Source organism: Amblyomma mixtum, chromosome 5 (assembly GCF_055824585.1).
Source record: "Amblyomma mixtum isolate Tamu chromosome 5, ASM5582458v1, whole genome shotgun sequence".
Taxonomy (NCBI): Eukaryota; Metazoa; Arthropoda; class Arachnida; order Ixodida; family Ixodidae; genus Amblyomma; species Amblyomma mixtum.
Genome location: NC_143016.1, coordinates 190,692,619 through 190,712,993, shown reverse-complemented (window position 1 = coordinate 190,712,993; position 20,375 = coordinate 190,692,619). Strand labels below are relative to the sequence as shown.

The 20,375-nt window shown below is 48.3% G+C and overlaps 1 protein-coding gene across 2 annotated transcripts in view; it reads left to right on the top strand.

Moving 5' to 3' along the window:
• Positions 1–2,794: 2,794 nt before the first annotated feature.
• Positions 2,795–20,375, top strand: part of mEFG1 (mitochondrial translation elongation factor G 1) — a 76,747-nt gene continuing 59,166 nt past the window's right edge. The window contains exons 1-5 of one of the 2 annotated variants that reach the window (XM_089546512.1): positions 2,795–2,984; positions 10,104–10,136; positions 11,327–11,449; positions 12,635–12,841; positions 18,217–18,347. In XM_089546512.1, the coding sequence (XP_089402638.1) occupies positions 2,904–2,984; positions 10,104–10,136; positions 11,327–11,449; positions 12,635–12,841; positions 18,217–18,347 (575 nt within the window). In that variant the 5' untranslated portion in view covers positions 2,795–2,903. The remainder of the gene's footprint in view (positions 2,985–10,103; positions 10,137–11,326; positions 11,450–12,634; positions 12,842–18,216; positions 18,348–20,375) is intronic. The other variant, XM_089546511.1, reaches the window with a different exon arrangement.

Genomic DNA, 20,375 nt, shown 5'->3' with positions numbered 1-20,375 from the left:
TCCATGCTCAGTGGCATGGAGGAAGAAAAACTAGGAGGGACCATGACGTCACAATCTTGAAGCCTAGTCATAAAAAATATAATGGAAAGCATCATGGGAAATAGGCCCTCACGTGACAAGGCAGTGGTAGCTCTTAGCTGGATTTCGGTTTCGGTTTCGCTCTCGCTGTACGAGCAACTAGGCGACCATCTGCTTGCGTTCACTGACGGCTCTGTGGTGAGCGCAAACTGCTCGCTCGCCGCAGCGGCCACCATCCCCGAGCGACGCGTGCGCTGACTGCGGCGCAGTGGAGACACTTGGAGCACATGCTCCTTCGCTGTGCCGCTTCTGCAGTGCCGCGTCGCGAGATTCACGCGGCCTGCAGGGCGCTGGGAATCATCCCGGACAGTCTCGAAGCGCTCCTGTGGCCGCGCGGCACTGCCCGCACCCGTGATATTCTAGCCTCTATACCCGTGACATAACAGTGGTGAGCCTCTGTGCGTTCATCGAACAGGCGGGCTTGACTTCCCGCTCGCTCTTCGCCAGGTAGTGCACGCGTGACACGAAAGCTCCGTGGGTGCTACCTCCGATGGTATACGCGGCCGGGCGCCCCACCCCGGCCGCTAGTGCAGTATGCCGCGCGCGCGATTAGTCCGAGACAGGACGCTACGAGCGCGCGGCTATGTATACATACAGTTTACTTCTTTTTGTAAGTGATTGTGCGCAGTGGCCGGGAGACCCCGCGCAGGGGCAGACGCAAAGCCGCCGGCACTCTCTCTCGACAGCGAGAGAGAGAGAAATACATGTACTTCACTGCTGAATTTCACGTCGGCACCGCCTATGTGCGCGCGCGTATTCGGCACGACTTGTGCCTCGAGAATAGCGGAGAACGGAGGGCCCATGGGCGGGCCGAAGTCCGCCTGCCCGAGAAATAGAATCTTGCGCAGCGCGCCGGAGCGCTCGTTCAACACGTCCGTCCGCCGTGAGCGCTCTGGAAGCCGCTGCGCCCTTTTTTAGAGGCTCGTTTCTTCGCCTACTCTCGAGTTCTCCGCTCATAGCATGCGCTGAAATAAACGCTCCGTATGTGTATAACGACGAAAGGAATTCCTCTCCATTCTCTTTATGAAGCACAGTTGAACAGTGACGAGGTCGCGGCCGCACCCTTTGATGAAAAGTTTACCCGCAGTTTTCTACAGTGCACCCAAAAACTCAAGAGTGTAATCAACAGAGACGCGGAGCCTGCAGACAACCTCGAGCTCGGTACGCATTCCGCCAAAGCGCTGCGCTGCGCTACTTCGGAGTACGGACGTTCACTAAAAAGCACCGCTGGCTGGCAGTCTGGTAACTGTGGAGGAGGGCCTATTTCCCATGAGTCAGTGCGCAAAAGGGCCCTCGGCAGCGGCGTCAGAGGAGGATGGCTTGCAGAGGCTGAGCGCACTCCCTCCTAGTTTTTTTACCTCCATGCTCAGTGGTATAGTGAACTAGAATGTACCCAGTGGTAAGGCGTTCGTCTACCGAGCCGGAGTACCTGGGTTCGAACCCGACCGCGGCGGCCGCGTTTCGATGGAGGCGAAATGCAAGAGGCGCCCGTGTGCTGTGCGATGTCAGTGCACGTTAAAGATCCCCAGGTGGTCGAAATCACGGTGGAAGAATATTTCTATTTCTTCCACCGTGGTCGAAATTATTCCGGAGAACCGGAGACCTCCACCACCTCCACCACGGCACCTCTTTCTCTCTTTATTCTTTCACTCCCACCTTCCTCCCTTCCCTTACTGCGCGGTTCCGGTGTCAGTTACTGCGCCATTTCATTTCCTCAACAACGAATTTACCAATTCACCAATTTATTTACGGTTTTCAGTTCCAGTTTTGTTTTCCCACTTAGTATTTCGTCTTTTCGGCGTTCTCGTCGAATGACAATGCTTACCTGTTGCGCCGTCAACTGAGTGAGGAGCGAAGTCTTCGAGAAGGACGTTTCAAAAATAAGAGCATCGCAATGGGACGACACTATTTTTTATAGCAGACGACAGGACGTTGCTACACACAGCAAGTATGGAACCTCGTCTGCTCAGCTCTGTATTACAGTGAACTAGAATATTTTCGTCGCCAACACTGCTCTTTACTGTGATGCACGTTCCCGCGCTCAAGCCAAAGTTACGCTATCAATGGGGGACAAATTTAAGAAGGAATAGATGGAAACGTTCACCAGGAAGCTGAGTTCAGTGACCATTTTACCGAATTATGTTTACACCGAACCGGAGCGAGGGCTAGGCTATAGGCTAATATCTGATGGGGTGTCGACGATGTTCGGCTGGTTCACATTAGCGCCTGTGGTACTGCTTTTTCGACGGAGCGTGTCATGTATCGTTTCGTAACGTAACAAGTTAAGCCTAAGTGGGATTTTATCGGTGTTGCTTGGCGCAGTTGACTTCTAACAGCGCTTCTCACGCGCGCTAACATAGAAATTTCGTGCAAAGAACAATGCCACGCATGCCATATTTATATGAAAATTCAAAATGTTATGGCAATGGCTTAGGAACTTAAATACTTTAGTTTCTTTTCCCACACTTTCACTCCCTCCAGAAATACCTCGCGCGTTTCCGTGGTCGTGTCCAATGACGTTCATGTATTTCCTTGCATCCATGTTAACCTGCATTCTGGAAGAATGATAAATTTCTTTGGACTTTTATGCTTCTGGTGCCGCTTTTCTGCAGCTTTGGCGCTGTTTTCGCGACTTTTCGCACTTCGGCGACACATTGGCTACCTTTTGGTCTTTTGGCGACTTTTACGATTTTTGTGGCCCTTTTTCGAGTTTAGGACCTGGCAACCCTGTCAGCCGCATCGTGCATGGCGGCGTGCATGGCGTGCTTCTCTTCGACCTGAGGTTGTTGGCTGTCCCTTGAACCGGCAGAGGTCGAGACCCCGCCATGGGTATCTGGAGGATGCACCGTGCTCTCAAGGGAAGCTGGAGTATGCACAGAGAGATGCTCCGGTTCAATAGGCCACTGGTAGGTCGCCGATTCGTTGGTGCGCGCGTCGGCCGCTGTAGTGCGAAGTTCGGCAATGAATGAGAAGTGTGTGCACGCAGTACATAGGTTTCGTAATGGTTGCAGGGGAGAGATTGTGCACTACTCTTGCACGCGGTGCGCCAGCTGCACGGTGCCGTGTTCTCAGTCGCCTCGTGTGTGGGCTGCCGAGAGCGGTTTCGAACCCTGAGAGATTTGTGAAAGTTTAGCGGAAAGCTCTCGCGTTTAAACGCATACTCTTACACGTAGCATTGTTTATCTTCCACATTAGCCTCGAAAGGACGGTTTGACAGGATGTTGTGAAGGTGTAGGTTGCGCAACCAAGGGACGAACCACGAAGAAAGACACAGAGACACACACAAGCGCACTAACAACTGGAGGCCGTAGCAGTATGGATTTCTAAACGAGGGTACATGTTGGAACGCTCAAGCTCACATATCACACGCTTGGTATATACTAGCTGTGAAAAGCTTTACAGGCCATTTAACGAGATAGCTTAAGTTTTAGCTAGCTTCTGTTTTTGTAGGTCTGGTAAGATGGCTGAAAAGGTGTTGGAAATGTATTCAGGAAATCGGTTCCGTTCAGAAATTGCTCACGCAAAGTATGAAGGCATACTTATATTTAATCTGTGCGATCAGTTCTTGTAGATGTTTACTCTGCCAATGCTTAGAATTTCGAGACCTTGTTAGTGACCATCAATGTTAGTGACCATCAAGTGACCAAGTCATCACTCAGCTATGCACCTCAGTGTGCATGCGCCATGCTCCTTCTGCGGTGGCGCACAGCTGCGCTCACTTGTCAGAGTGATCATGAGCGTTCGCTTGCTTGTCAGATGAGCAATAGATGGAAGAGGCGGATTGCAAGCGTACGTACTCAGTACGGCATCAGCAAAGGCTACAAGAAGCTATGTCGATGGATCCCAAAGTCATAGCATGCTGCAAGGCCGGCCGAAAGCGCAAGAAGGAAACGAGGAAGGCCAAGCATGCAGTTGACACACCCGAAGAGTGGGAAGAACGGCTCGCTAAATGACGATGACAACGAGCCGCGAATGAAGCCGCCGCCTCAGCAACAGCCGATGGGAACCTAGTCAGAAAGACAGACTAACCACGTGATTCGTCTCTGTGAATTTGGGACTGTAACGAGGCAGTTTCACCAGAAACTCACGGACAGCCCATTCGGCAGTGTGTGTGGCGTGTGAGAAGCTTTCGCGTACACACTAGGTTTAACAGGGCTAAATCATCACCAGTTTTTTTAATGCTTTTTGTAGAAACTGAGTTATCTGTTAAATTTGAATTTCGCCATCTTCGCTCTTTTCCTTCTCCTCTCATTACTTCGCACGCTGAAAGGTTGGCGCTGCTCCGCCGGCTGCACTGCCAACTTGCGTGGAAATTCCCCAGGGGGGCTGTGCTTCCTTATCCACCGGAGTAACTCTGCTGACTGGCCTTGGCCGTGGTAGCTATGTGACACCTGAAAGAATCTAACCAATAGCCATCTCTGAACAAAAATGTGCAGGAGCATGCGACAGAGGAGGGTGCTAGCATAAAAAAGTCGCCGGAAAGGACACACCAGCTTTCATGCGCAGTTGTAGGTTCTCTGGTGCATGTACAAGTGTATTATTTGGCTCAGGGGTGCATGACGAGAGATTGTAGGGATCGAGTGAGTTTATGTACTCTCCTCAGAAGCTGTTTCAAAGCCCCTTTAAGCACAGGCAAAAATGGTTGACTGTTTGGGTAGCAGGGTAGATTCCACAAGAAAGAAGGAGTCAAATGGATGAAGAGGACTAGGTGGCCATTGGACATGGTTTACTGGGAGGCAGTGGATGTGTTGATGATACAAAAATGGTTGACTGTTTGGGTAGCAGGGTGGATTCCACAAGAAAGAAGGAGTCAAATGGATGAAGAGGACTAGGTGGCCATTGGACATGGTTTACTGGGAGGCAGTGGATGTGTTGATGATACAAAAATGGTTGACTGTTTGGGTAGCAGGGTGGATTCCACAAGAAAGAAGGAGTCAAATGGATGAAGAGGACTAGGTGGCCATTGAACATGGTTTACTGGGAGGCAGTGGATGTGTTGATGATACAAAAATGGTTGACTGTTTGGGTAGCAGGGTGGATTCCACAAGAAAGAAGGAGTCAAATGGATGAAGAGGACTAGGTGGCCATTGGACATGGTTTACTGGGAGGCAGTGGATGTGTTGATGATACAAAAATGGTTGACTGTTTGGGTAGCAGGGTGGATTCCACAAGAAAGAAGGAGTCAAATGGATGAAGAGGACTAGGTGGCCATTGGACATGGTTTACTGGGAGGCAGTGGATGTGTTGATGATACAAAAATGGTTGACTGTTTGGGTAGCAGGGTGGATTCCACAAGGAAGCAGGAGTCAAATGGGTGGATGAGATGAAGAGGACAAGGTGGCCATTGGACATGGTTTACTGGGAGGCAGTGGATGTGTTGATGATACAAAAATGGTTGACTGTTTGGGTAGCAGGGTGGATTCCACAAGAAAGAAGGAGTCAAATGGATGAAGAGGACTAGGTGGCCATTGGACATGGTTTACTGGGAGGCAGTGGATGTGTTGATGATACAAAAATGGTTGACTGTTTGGGTAGCAGGGTGGATTCCACAAGAAAGAAGGAGTCAAATGGATGAAGAGGACTAGGTGGCCATTGGACATGGTTTACTGGGAGGCAGTGGATGTGTTGATGATACAAAAATGGTTGACTGTTTGGGTAGCAGGGTGGATTCCACAAGAAAGAAGGAGTCAAATGGATGAAGAGGACTAGGTGGCCATTGGACATGGTTTACTGGGAGGCAGTGGATGTGTTGATGATACAAAAATGGTTGACTGTTTGGGTAGCAGGGTGGATTCCACAAGAAAGAAGGAGTCAAATGGATGAAGAGGACTAGGTGGCCATTGGACATGGTTTACTGGGAGGCAGTGGATGTGTTGATGATACAAAAATGGTTGACTGTTTGGGTAGCAGGGTGGATTCCACAAGAAAGAAGGAGTCAAATGGATGAAGAGGACTAGGTGGCCATTGGACATGGTTTACTGGGAGGCAGTGGATGTGTTGATGATACAAAAATGGTTGACTGTTTGGGTAGCAGGGTGGATTCCACAAGGAAGCAGGAGTCAGATGGGTGGATGAGATGAAGAGGACAAGGTGGCCATTGGACATGGTTTACTGGGAGGCAGTGGATGTGTTGATTATACAAAAATGGTTGACTGTTTGGGTAGCAGGGTGGATTCCACAAGGAAGCAGGAGTCAAATGGGTGGATGAGATGAAGAGGACAAGGTGGCCATTGGACATGATTTACTGGGAGGCAGTGGATGTGTTGATTATACAAAAATGGTTGACTGTTTGGGTAGCAGGGTGGATTCCACAAGGAAGCAGGAGTCAAATGGGTGGATGAGATGAAGAGGACAAGGTGGCCATTGGACATGATTTACTGGGAGGCAGTGGATGTGTTGATTATACAAAAATGGTTGACTGTTTGGGTAGCAGGGTGGATTCCACAAGGAAGCAGGAGTCAAATGGGTGGATGAGATGAAGAGGACAAGGTGGCCATTGGACATGGTTTACTGGGAGGCAGTGGATGTGTTGATTATACAAAAATGGTTGACTGTTTGGGTAGCAGGGTGGATTCCACAAGGAAGCAGGAGTCAAATGGGTGGATGAGATGAAGAGGACAAGGTGGCCATTGGACATGATTTACTGGAGTCAAATGGGTGGATGAGATGAAGAGGACAAGGTGGCCATTGGACATGATTTACTGGGAGGCAGTGGATGTGTTGATTATACAAAAATGGTTGACTGTTTGGTTAGCAGGGTGGATTCCACAAGGAAGCAGGAGTCAAATGGGTGGATGAGATGAAGAGGACAAGGTGGCCATTGGACATGATTTACTGGGAGGCAGTGGATGTGTTGATTATACAAAAATGGTTGACTGTTTGGGTAGCAGGGTGGATTCCACAAGGAAGCAGGAGTCAAATGGGTGGATGAGATGAAGAGGACAAGGTGGCCATTGGACATGATTTACTGGGAGGCAGTGGATGTGTTGATTATACAAAAATGGTTGACTGTTTGGGTAGCAGGGTGGATTCCACAAGGAAGCAGGAGTCAAATGGGTGGATGAGATGAAGAGGACAAGGTGGCCATTGGACATGATTTACTGGGAGGCAGTGGATGTGTTGATTATACAAAAAATTACCGACGATTACGTTACTTCCTAATGCGAAATTTGAGCGCAGCAAATAAGCTGTTTCACCTTTTCGATAGATTGAGGCAAAGAAATCGAGCAACACATGTATGCGCTGTCACAGAATTTTTTTTTTAGCAGACGGAGGACTTCCATCGGTCGTCTCGCTCATGGCTCAGAAAGAACTGGCAGATAATTTCGCAGTGACGAACGGCAGCGGCAATTTCGGCTCGGGCGGTGCACATATACAGATCCGCCGCCACCGATCTGGCTCTCTGATTGCCACTGCACAGGGCGAACGGCAGCGGCAATTTCGGCTCGGGCGGTGCACATATACAGATCCGCCGCCACCGATCTGGCTCTCTGATTGCCACCGTACAGGCGTTGCATTGGAGGAGGAGCGAAGAAAGGAATTAAGTTCGAGCCGGCGCTTTGACAACCGGAGACTCGCAGGAAGAGGGGGGAGGGGGGTGGCGTGTACACCCAGCGGCAAACGATGAGGGCAGAAGCGCGCGCAGCAAGCGGACAACACGATAAAGGGAGGAGGGAAGAGATAGCAGCGACTGACTGATGCCGCTGACGCCGATAGTGAGTCAACCCCAGCTGCGGATGAAAGGGGGGCGGAGCTGGTTACGAGGCCGACGACAACGCCGACGCCGACGCGAAACCCAGGAACGGACGCCAAAGAGCTGCGCTCTAAAATGGTTGACTGTTTGGGTAGCAGGGTGGATTCCACAAGAAAGCAGGAGTCAAATGGGTGGATGAGATGAAGAGGACAAGGTGGCCATTGGACATGATTTACTGGGAGGCAGTGGATATGTTGATTATACAAAAATGGTTGACTGTTTGGGTAGCAGGGTGGATGAGATGAAGAGGACAAGGTGGCCATTGGACATGATTTACTGGGAGGCAGTGGATGTGTTGATTATACAAAAATGGTTGACTGTTTGGGTAGCAGGGTGGATTCCACAAGGAAGCAGGAGTCAAATGGGTGGATGAGATGAAGAGGACAAGGTGGCCATTGGACATGATTTACTGGGAGGCAGTGGATGTGTTGATTATACAAAAATGGTTGACTGTTTGGGTAGCAGGGTGGATTCCACAAGGAAGCAGGAGTCAAATGGGTGGATGAGATGAAGAGGACAAGGTGGCCATTGGACATGGTTTACTGGGAGGCAGTGGATGTGTTGATTATACAAAAATGGTTGACTGTTTGGGTAGCAGGGTGGATTTCTCAAGGAAGCAGGAGTCAAATGGGTGGATGAGATGAAGAGGACAAGGTGGCCATTGGACATGGTTTACTGGGAGGCAGTGGATGTGTTGATACTAAAATGGTTGACTGTTTGGGTAGCAGGGTGGATTCCACAAAGAAGCAGGAGTCAAATGGGTGGATGAGATGAAGAGGACAAGGTGGCCATTGGACATGATTTACTGGGAGGCAGTGGATGTGTTGATTATACAAAAATGGTTGACTGTTTGGGTAGCAGGGTGGATTCCACAAGGAAGCAGGAGTCAAATGGGTGGATGAGATGAAGAGGACAAGGTGGCCATTGGACATGATTTACTGGGAGGCAGTGGATGTGTTGATTATACAAAAATGGTTGACTGTTTGGGTAGCAGGGTGGATTCCACAAGGAAGCAGGAGTCAAATGGGTGGATGAGATGAAGAGGACAAGGTGGCCATTGGACATGGTTTACTGGGAGGCAGTGGATGTGTTGATTATACAAAAATGGTTGACTGTTTGGGTAGCAGGGTGGATTCCACAAGGAAGCAGGAGTCAAATGGGTGGATGAGATGAAGAGGACAAGGTGGCCATTGGACATGGTTTACTGGGAGGCAGTGGATGTGTTGATACTAAAATGGTTGACTGTTTGGGTAGCAGGGTGGATTCCACAAGGAAGCAGGAGTCAAATGGGTGGATGAGATGAAGAGGACTAGGTGGCCATTGGACATGATTTACTGGGAGGCAGTGGATGTGTTGATTATACAAAAATGGTTGACTGTTTGGGTAGCAGGGTGGATTCCACAAGGAAGCAGGAGTCAAATGGGTGGATGAGATGAAGAGGACAAGGTGGCCATTGGACATGATTTACTGGGAGGCAGTGGATGTGTTGATTATACAAAAATGGTTGACTGTTTGGGTAGCAGGGTGGATTCCACAAGGAAGCAGGAGTCAAATGGGTGGATGAGATGAAGAGGACAAGGTAGCCATTGGACATGGTTTACTGGGAGGCAGTGGATGTGTTGATTATACAAAAATGGTTGACTGTTTGGGTAGCAGGGTGGATTCCACAAGAAAGCAGGAGTCAAATGGGTGGACGAGATGAAGAGGACAAGGTGGCCATTGGACATGGTTTACTGGGAGGCAGTGGATGTGTTGATACTAAAATGGTTGACTGTTTGGGTAGCAGGGTGGATTCCACAAGGAAGCAGGAGTCAAATGGGTGGATGAGATGAAGAGGACAAGGTGGCCATTGGACATGGTTTACTGGGAGGCAGTGGATGTGTTGATTATACAAAAATGGTTGACTGTTTGGGTAGCAGGGTGGATTCCACAAGAAAGCAGGAGTCAAATGGGTGGATGAGATGAAGAGGACAAGGTGGCCATTGGACATGGTTTACTGGGAGGCAGTGGATGTGTTGATGATACCAACAAGTAAATGGCCTAGCTTTAATTGATAAAATGTAGTGCCATGCATTATCAGTGATAGTCTTGTGTCTACTAATGGCAGCTAGGCCTGCACTTCCTGGTGTACTTCGACTGTGGCCACCAGAGGTGTGCTACTGGAGAAGGTATATTATGTTGCATTTGCATATCGAAGCTGGTCCCTACCCTTGTCTGTTCTTTCCCTGTTCTTGGTATTTGAGTGCTTACAAACCCTCTTTGTTTTGTGCAGGTCTCGGCAGCTAGCCATTACTCGAGCCAAGCGGTGAGTGAGTGGTTGTTCTAATGGGGACATGGGCAAAGAAGCGTTGGCACCTTCTTTTTCAACAGCACTGATGGCAGTTGAAATTTCATATTTTCTTGTGAGGCTATGTCATGACTTAAAATAGTGGTATTTCTATGCATGCTCTACTTTTTCTGCAGCTTTGTTTTGGTTTGTGGTCAGGTATGGTCATGTCGAAATTCTACAAACCTGTCTTATACTGGCAGCTGGCTACAGGTGTCTAACTGTAATAGTTACAAAGTTAACATGATTCACCTGTTTTTTGATGTTTACCAGTACTGATATTACAGTCGAACCTCATTACTTCCAATATTCGTCTTAAAAATATGCACTTAAACTCACTCAAAAAAGTTCGCAAATGAATCCAAGCAAATGCCGCTTAAAGCTGGCCAACGTAAAGTTGCAAAAACATGCAATTTCTTAATTTGAAGTTTGGTATAAGCATATTGTGGTGTGTGCAGCGATGTTGTAGAGGTAGAACATCCACCTCATGTGCAGGAGTAAGTACCGGGGTTCGAATCCCAGTGTCGTACAGTTCTTCACCAGGTTAAAAAAAAGCTTTGCATGCCGATGGAATTGCATAGCCAGGCCTCGGGTGTGGCTTGATCTCGATGACCAGGACTGGCAACGCACTCCCACACCAGAGCAGGATTCGGCCACCCTGGTGTAGTATTTGGTCACAGCCTTCTGTGAACTAACCATATGAACAAACCAATTAACCCTTGGCCCTCAGTCCTAAGTGGTTGCGGATAAATTGACCAAGGCGGCGGTCAGACCTGTGACGCAGCGGAGGTTGTTGAGGAATCTTTGGCTCTAGACAGGTTGCCATTGGAAACTGAACCTGGCAAGTTTTAATGCCACAATCTTAACTACTGAGGCTAGCCTAGCAGTGCTGTTGGAGGAACTAGTGGGTATTAAATGGGGTGTAATAGGGCTTAGTGAGGTTAGGAGGACAGATGATACGTATACTGTACTAAGGGGCGGCCATGTACTGTGTCATCATGGATGATCTCCTTTCGACCAAAGCGAAGGCAGAAAATGCACGCACTGTCTAGTGTGGGACCGTCTGCTAACTTCCCTGGGTACCCGGGAGGAGTTGAGAGAAGGAGCGCTGGCATAGGAGGGGGATGTTCACTGAAGGCACGCCATGAGGCAGCAGTGTGCTTGTGCAGGAGAAACACAAGGACGTGGAGCACATCCGCAACATCGGCATATCGGCACACATCGACTCGGGCAAGACCACGCTGACCGAGCGGCTGCTCTTCTACACGGGCCGCATCGACCAGATGCACGAGGTGGGTGAACAGCTCACTGCAGTGCCACCGAAGTTGGGGGAAAAGAGGTCTTCCTAACCTCTTGTGGCATAGCGTCTGCGATTGTGGGCACGACTTTTCAAACTTTTTGAAAATGTTTAAAGCTGCAGAGTCATCTGCATACTTTATACGTATGCACAATCACAGGAAAGACGGAATCTGTTCACTTAGTTTGGGTTTCGCTCTTCTGAGCTTCATGTCACACCACAGGGACTCAACCAGCCACACAACCTAACCCAGCCCAGCTGATTGACATGTTGGTGGTGTGTTCTTTCCCCTCCTTTCTTTTTTTCCTCGTCGCTGGGCATTTCTTTCGCTTCCATCTCTGTGTTTCCATTCTTTCAGTGTGTTGAAATTGTGCGCTCGTCTTCTGCCGGCCGCTGTTTGTTAGGTGAAGCCTCCTCACGCAAGGTGGTGCTACTTATGTTGGGTGTGATGTGGTAGGGGGGGGAGCCCCACCACATTGCACTTTGAAGGATGCTTCGATGCTCCGACGGTATGCATGTAATAAATCATTGATGTAATCGTGAAAAAGCAGCATTTGCTGCGCTGTTCTCTCCTCAAAATCTGGCAACCATTGCACAGTTTTTTTATATAATATCTTTACTGTGATGGTAGCATTCGTTAATTTGAACTTTTTGATGATTCCAACTTTTTCTTTTTTTTGCGGTCCCTTGAAGTTTGATTTAACTAGCTTTTACTGTTCTAGTTTTCTCTTACGATACAGTGTACATTGGTAATACTCATTATATAGGATATCTCCAACATAACCGCAAATTTTCAACATTGGAGAGTCATGGCAACATCCTTGGTTACAAGGGGTTTTCCAGGCTTAACTGTGCAGTTAGCAATTCTCCCTATCCTACAGCCAAGCTGTTTTTGAATGCAGTTGCAGCTTTTGTGTTCAATGCCAAGGAAAGTTGTTGCTGAGTATAGCTAATGTACTAAACAAGGAGGAGCCATAATGTTTTAAGCAAGCTGCAGCCTTGTGTAGCCAGTAGTTTTTTCCTATTCTCCTCCTCCTTTCTCTCTTTTTTTTGTCTCTTGATTTGGCTTGTTGCCGATCTGCTTGGGCTCCAAGGCAGAGCCAAGCGAACAGCTGTAAAAAGTGAGGGTGCGTGTGCCGTGAGTCTGCGTCACCTGTGCAGCTCAGAGTGGTGTCTGCAGGTGAAAGGCAAGGACCAGGTGGGTGCTGTGATGGACTCGATGGAGCTGGAGCGGCAGCGGGGCATCACAATCCAGTCAGCGGCCACCCAGGTGTACTGGGGCTCGACGGCCATTAACATCATTGACACACCTGGCCACGTCGACTTCACCATCGAGGTGGAGCGTGCCTTGCGCGTGCTTGACGGCGCTGTGCTGGTCCTCTGCGCAGTGAGTGGACTGCTTCCTTTTCCTGGCCGTGTGTCGTCATTGGCATCAGATATTAGTGGCGTCCTCTGTGCCTTGTGGCGTGAACTAGGGCTCGAGCTTCTCTGTGGACAGAGTGCCACTGTGTAGAGGGGCAAGCAGTGCATTGGGCAGCACAAACAGCTGTCGTAGAATGTCTCGTTACATCGGCATGCTAAATGTCAGCGAGTTTTTTTTTTTTTTTTAGACCACTGCTTTTAGACGGCTGTTTTTGTGTGGAGTGGCACAGGCGCAATTTCCAGAACTAACGAACAACGTAGCGGCAGATGAACGTACATGGGAGGAGCAAAGAGGGAGAAGGTGTTCTCTGATGAGTTAAGTAATATATCGTTTGTTTTTCGTGAACTCCTTACCTTTGTATTGCCCCTTGCAATTAAACCAACCCAACAGTAATGCTTCTCTGGTGCTGTAGGTGTAGACAAGCGTCGGGCCATGACGTTATGGAGATGCGGGGGTGCTGGCGTCAGCACTGACTTTTGTTGTGTAGGCAAAAGGTGGGACTATCCGGATTCAGTGTGCTATGCTTGTGTGTTTTTGAACATAATTCGCGACATGCCTACCAAATGGGGGGTGGTTGGTTGAGCTGAAAGGCAGAAGAAAGGAAACTGCACAAGTTTATTATGGTCGTATAGGGGTGAAAGCGATGGGAATTGGCCGTGGAGTGGGACAGGCTCAGCAGCATATCAGCTTCATGGCTAGCACTGCATTTCTGCATCAAAATTTGACCAGTTAGTTTGTGCTTCTTAATCCGCATGGTTGCTTTTTGGTGCAGGTGTTGATTCTTGCACTGTTCCCCCTTATGTCGTCCTTTCACAATGAGAAGTTTAGACACGGTATTCCATATGCATGTGCCAGTCACCCGGACTGCGTGCCAAAGCATCTCTTGGTGCAAAAAAAAAAGACGAAGCAGCTGCTGTCAAGTCGCCTTCAGTGTTGACAGCGAGCCGCTAAGTGCGATGTTTGAAGCAGCACCAGACTTGAGTAGTAGTACGCACAAGACAGTTTTTTTCTCCATTTTCATTGTTGTGAGTTTCGACAAGCATGTTTTTTCAATACCCTTTATAGAAAGTTGTTGGACATTGCCAGGATCTCGTCAAAGTCACACGGTGTTATTTCCCAGGTTATCTGAATTTCTGTATTGCAGTTCGATCATAACCTGAGCAAGACAAAAAAATTGATGGTCAATTTGCGTAGTTTGATAGGCCAGATGTGAATTAGGTGCGCTACAACTTCGGTTCTCACTTTGGTTCCGGTGTTCAAATATCCAGTGTTCACGGATGGCAGTTGTTTGGATAATGATAATGGGTTACAGCACCTCTTTCTCTCTTTCTTCTTTCACTCCCACCTTCCTCCCTTCCCTTACGGCGTGGTTGCCTATATATGCTGAATTAGTCATTTTCTACATTCATAGATCCCTGGGAGTCCACACACCACTCTTGGAACATTGGTGCAACGGTTAATTGATGCACCACTGTTGTGCAATGGCAGGTGCTCCCATCGGTGGGGTTTGTGAGACCCAGGTTGCTTTCACCGAGCAATGTGACCAATCGATTGAACTTGCCCCCATAAAAACACGTACACACAACTGGCAGGTTGCCCGCATGTGCACAATAGGGTGGGAAGCCTGCCTCAGGCAGACAGACAGACAAACACACAACGGCTAAATGCAGCAAATGACCACTAGTATAAGCACTGCCTCACTAAAATATCGCACCAAAAGCCACTCTGATCATGCAGATTGAGACAGGCGCTTTACTGCAAATTTTAAAATAAGAAGCATAATTACTTATTTGGAGCACATGTCGTTTGAGGCTCAAAGAAAACGTCTGTGTATATGTCCTTGTGCAGCTTTGCGAAAGCCAAGATGGCAGAAAGAGCATCCTCGCGAACATAACAGGTGAAATGAGACCTCGACTCTGGACACAAATCGAACAGAATAAAGTGTACAAGTTCACTGTGCACTCAAGAATGTTCCAGAGAACAGAGACATCGCATTGGCCTTATTCAGGGTAAGCGTATGACTTTAAGTGCCCCGCAATTTTCCACGCCCTCTGGAGTTTCTCACGTGAAAAAGCTGCTTCGTGTTGTCCTACATCTTGCGCTCGCAAGCGTGTCGGCCAGAATGTTGAGAACCGAGTTGCTCTCTGTACCGTGCATCACCTGCTTTGCCTGCGCTGCTACTTGCTGCCAACTAGGAGCACAGAAGGAAGCCTGTGCACTGCGGTGATTCCATCTGGTGGAGAGATGTGCACAACCAGGCATCGATTAGAAGCAGTGTGCATGCTCTAAAATATTTGCATGTGTGAGTTGGTTTCGAAGGCACCATCGCTTGGTGCAGTGTAACTGTGCTGTGTTTTTGTAGCTGACGGCCGCTGCTTCACCTTTGTTTACAAAAATTGCGCTGCTAATAAATAAATTGTATCTGAAGTCCTCTGTTTATGTTGGTTAGTTATTGCAAGCTATAAAAATCGCCAAAGTATTATTGACACTACGAAGTTCATCGGGCACCAAGATTTCTAGAGCGTTTAATGCAGAATGCGGGTGATGCCATGGTTTTACAATGCCTAATGTCAGGTGAGCAGCGGAATTTGAACTCTGGGCACTCTGTCTGTGAAGTGGCCGAAATTATTACCTCCACTATGCTTTCTTTCACTCCCATTTTTTCCTCCCTTCCCTTAGGTGTGGTTCAGGTGTCCACCGAGATATGTGTGACAGATACTGGGCCATTTCCTTTCCTCAAAAACCAATTCATCCTCATCATCTGTCTGTTGTCATTTTGCACAGTGCACCCTTTATTGTCATGCAGGCCAAGCTGCAGTGCCTTGCAAAAAAAGGTTGACGTTAATTATCACTCTAGAAGGGAGGGCATTCAACAACAGCACACAGTATCCTGCTAGTGATCTAAACATGGCTGCACTTGAAACACTCATTAACAAGCATTTGGTATCTCGAATATTCACACACCTATCGCCATCTTCCGGCCATCTGTACACTGTGGTTTGGTTATTTTTTTCTGGGCTTCTTAATGTTTGCCTTAGGGGTGTGCGAATATCCGGAAATTTCGAATACCAAACCAAATGTCCTCCTCTTCGATTATTCGAACGAATCAAATAGTGTAGTATTTTCAAAACTATTCGAAACGAATCAAATATGTCCAAGTTTTGGAACACTTTTTGAATAATTGGTGCAAAGTTTGAATAAGGCCTTGCGTATTTTTCTTCCACGATTATTCCAAAAATGGGGACTGTACACGCCACGTATCATGCTGTCACTATCAGTATGCGCAGGATGGAGGGCTCAGCACCACAGTGTGGTGTATTCGTGTGGTCTGTTCATAATCTTCATGCATGGCCTCAGAGATGTGGCAGGGCCCAGGCAGCTTCAGCAGACCCGGCCTCTATGCCTGACCTCGAAGTCCATCTCATGCTCGGAGATGTGGCAGTAGTTTAGTATCTTCTGTTTTCAACAGCAAAAGGCACTTTTCCTGTGCACATAATGTGACAATATTATTTTACACTAACTTTTTGATGCGACCCCTCGAATGGAGATCAGCATTGCGTCTTTTAACAGTTACAGCCGTAACTGCGAAAGCTGTGCTTTGTTGTTCCTCACAATTGCTCACTGAATATTCCTACAAGTAGCGAATATTTGTTTTTGATTCGGTTCTCTCACTGTTCAATTTGTTTTTTAGCTGAACTGTTCGTCTCTGATTCAGTAGCAAAGCTACAGTGTTCGATTCAGTTTGGAAAAAGTTCTGTTCGCACACCCCTAGTGTGCCTCTGTTGTGACTGTGCTGTATCTGATTTTATTTACCGATGCTGTATGGGATCCGCTCACAAAAACAGATATAAAAATTCTTGAAGGCGTCCAGAGGAAAGCCTTCCGGTTTATTTATCGCGCTTATGGTCGGCAGGTCTCGGTATCTGATTCGCTCAAGAGATCTGGGCTTCCCACGCTTGAATCCCATCGCAAGCTGCAGCGACTAAAAATGTTGTTCAATATCATACATAATAAAACAAAACTGAATTTTCAGAGTTACATGCAATACAACATATTACGCTCCACCCATAACAAACACGAAAGGACTGTCTTGATGCCACGATGGCGAACAAAAGCATAATCTTGTTCCTTCTTTCCACGCACCATTTCCGAATGGAACCGACTGCCAAGCGATATCACCAACCTGGTATCTTCAGAATATTTCTTGTCTGCTGTTTCGTCTCATGCATCGCAGTAGCGCGTCTAGTACACAGTGTATTTCCGTTTTTTTGTTTTTATTCTGTTCACTCAGTCTGGTTGACGTCGGAGGATTTGCCTGTACTTTTTTTGCTTCCCGTTGGTCTTATTGGTGTTATCGTTGCTGTTCTTTTGTGGTTACTACTTTGTAATTTTCTTTTCTAACTTTGTGCACTCCTGCCTTGACCACCAAAGGGCAGTCGGCAGCATTTATGAAATAAATAAATTTCATTTCCAGCCAAAACCTATATGCCCAAACTTTTCAGTGCAGTGGATTACCCTGTTGGTTCAAGTGTGGTCGGGTGTTCCTTCATGCATGGCCAAGTGGCTCGAGATGGGCTGGGGATGATGGTGAGAAGCACGAGCGGTGCTGGTGTACAGCTGAAATGTAAAGGCGCCATACTCATCACAGTGATTGTGATGTGGAAGGATGCACGACGTGAGGAAACTTTGCTGGGTCGCCTCTTGCTTGGTGTAGCTTTCACCAACCATTACTCTTTCTTAATCGGATAGCCCTGCATGTGCCATCTGCGGGCATGACGGGACTATATCCCACATTCTTTGTGACTGCCCTGCCTACAGCGCCATAAAGGCAGTCTCTCAGCCGTGCGCTGGAGTGTCTGGATCCACGCCCACTGTCGGAAATGAAGATCCTCGCCCACTGGCCACGGTGATCGCCGGCGGTGAAGGCCTCCAAGGCACTTCTCCGCTTGTTGCGAATTTCTGGCCTGCATGATAGGCTGTGACTTAACGAACGCTGACTTTCATGTGACTTCATATTTTCTGTTATTCTCCTTTCTCTCATTTTTTTTATCCCCTCATCCCCTTTGTTATGGTTATTGTTCTGGTTGACCTCCCTGCCTTTCCTCTTATTCCTCCTTTGTGTTCCTTGTGTGTACTCTCTTGGTGTTATTGTGGAGCCTGCAATGGCTTTGTATTGCGCCAAGTGTGTGTGTGGGCTAGGGAAGTGTGTTGATTCATCTGGCAGTGTGTATGCTTTGCATTATTTGGTGGAACTGTGAAAAACGGTTGTTGCCACGTAGATATCGTGCATGAAGAAAGACATCACGGAAGCCCCCCCCCCCACCCCGTCCCTTGTGCAGGTGGGCGGGGTGCAGTCGCAGACCCTGACGGTGTGCCGGCAGATGCGCCGTTACTCGGTGCCCTGTGTGGCCTTCATCAACAAGCTGGACCGCATGGGGGCCAATCCACTCAAGGTGCTGGGGCAACTCAGGTGGGCAGTCTGGGGACTGAAAATCCAGGATGCTTACTGTTGCTTTCCCTCTGGCTGTTTCTGAACTATCGAATGCGCAATGCCTGCCCTGCTTTTATTATATTATGGGGAATTTCACTCGTAGACCTAGAGAGGCCTGCCCACTCTTCGACAGAGCACTGGCGCAGAGCACTCACCTGTGTTTGGGAGACCTAATCAGGAGCAAGCCAAGGGCACTTGCACGGCACTATTAAAGGAAGCCTCGTATATTGCCACGTAAAAGCCAACTCCAAACCTCCCAGCTCAGGCACCTTGCTGGCCATAGAAAAAATTGTCCTGCTGTTGCAAGCACATCTGAAGTGCACAAATGGTTCTGCAGCAGCATAGAATTCAGGTTTGAGCAGGGCTGTTTGGACAATCGCTCGCCACGCCGGTCTTACCTAGACGCACCCTCCATTCGGAAGCCCATTCGAATGAACTGGTAACTAGTGCAAGACCTTTAGTGTTTGAATTAGAGAATGTACAACGCCATTGTTTTACATGGGTGTTGGCCAGCACAGGCTGGGCAGTTTGAATTATCCAGATTTCCGAATTAATGTAGGTCAAATTAACGAGTTTTTATTATACACCACAACTTACACAGGTTCCTATTCGTTTATTGTTGCCCGCGCTGGTGACAGTTGCGGCGATCACTTTGTCGAGATCTTCATTTGTCATGACTGCATCGTCAGCGTGCAAGAATTCTTCAATACTCGATGTGCTGCAATCTTCACCGTTTACCGATGGCCGAAGCACCATCATCACTGCATCGGCGGGAGCTTGGCGAGCCTCCCCGTCACTATAGCATGAAGCCCGCTTTCCGGAAGCAATTCTTGATGGGAAATCCAAAGAGCTTGCAAAGCCCAGGGAATGGTGACAGCTGACAAGAGAAAGTCCATGCTGGCAACGCGCATTCACCACACCAGCTGATTGAGAATGCGCATGGAGCGCGCAGCCATTGCTATGACGCAGCAGCTATGATGGGGGCTCCGGAAATTTCAACCACCTGGGTTGAAATTTCAGAGAACCACCTGGGGTTCTCTAACGTGCACTGACTTCGCACAGTACTACACAGGCTTCTAGAATTTTGCGTCCATCGAAATTCAGATGCTGCGGCTGGGATCGAGCCTGTATCCTTCGGGTCAGCAGCCGAGCGCCGTAGTCACTGAGCCACTGTGGCGGAATATCATGCAAGACATGTGCTTCTGAGGTTACCAGGAGTTTCTGCTCTTTCACTACCTACCGCTTGCCTAAGAAAGCGCCCATGAGTACAAGCAAGCAAGGCAACGTTTTTTTCTTCTTTCTTTTTAATGCATAGAGCTCCATATGTGGGAAGAGGCACTGGGACAGGGCGCATGCCACCCACGGCCAGACTGAAACTGCCTTAGGCTGCCTGCAGACAAGTTGGCTCTGCATTTAGGTCGACCTCCCAATTTTGGATGTTCATTTTTGTATAGAGAGGTAACTTTCACGTTGTGGCAGTATATGGTACAGGCGCGGACAAAAGTAAACGGAGCACGCAACTGTCTTCGAATATTTTTCACGCATCACCTAATTGAAATTTCCAGCAGTAGTATGCGCATGCTGGTAGGGGAGGTAGATGGGCTTTCTTGTAGACAAACAGCACTTCTTCATTACCAATGGAGAAAGCGTGATTGCTCTTCGAACGCAATAATATGCTCCGTTTACTTATGGCCGCGCCTGTACATGGCATTCGACGCACCCAATGAGGCACTAGGAGAAAGCACGCCACTGAAGAAAATCTCGCTTGTACCAGCGCAATTGATATGAATTTCAGGATGGTACAGATTTGTGAGATTACCAAATTGGGGTGCGTTGTGTACAGTGGGCAGGCTTTCAGTTGTTACAAAGTCATCACTGCGGATGACATGAATCCGAGAGCCATGACCGCACCCTTGAGCATGAGCCGGTTGCACTGTATGCATCGCGAGTGGTGAGCAGTGGCCGTCAGCTGGAGACAGATTTCCACGCTTCTGCATATGGATGTTA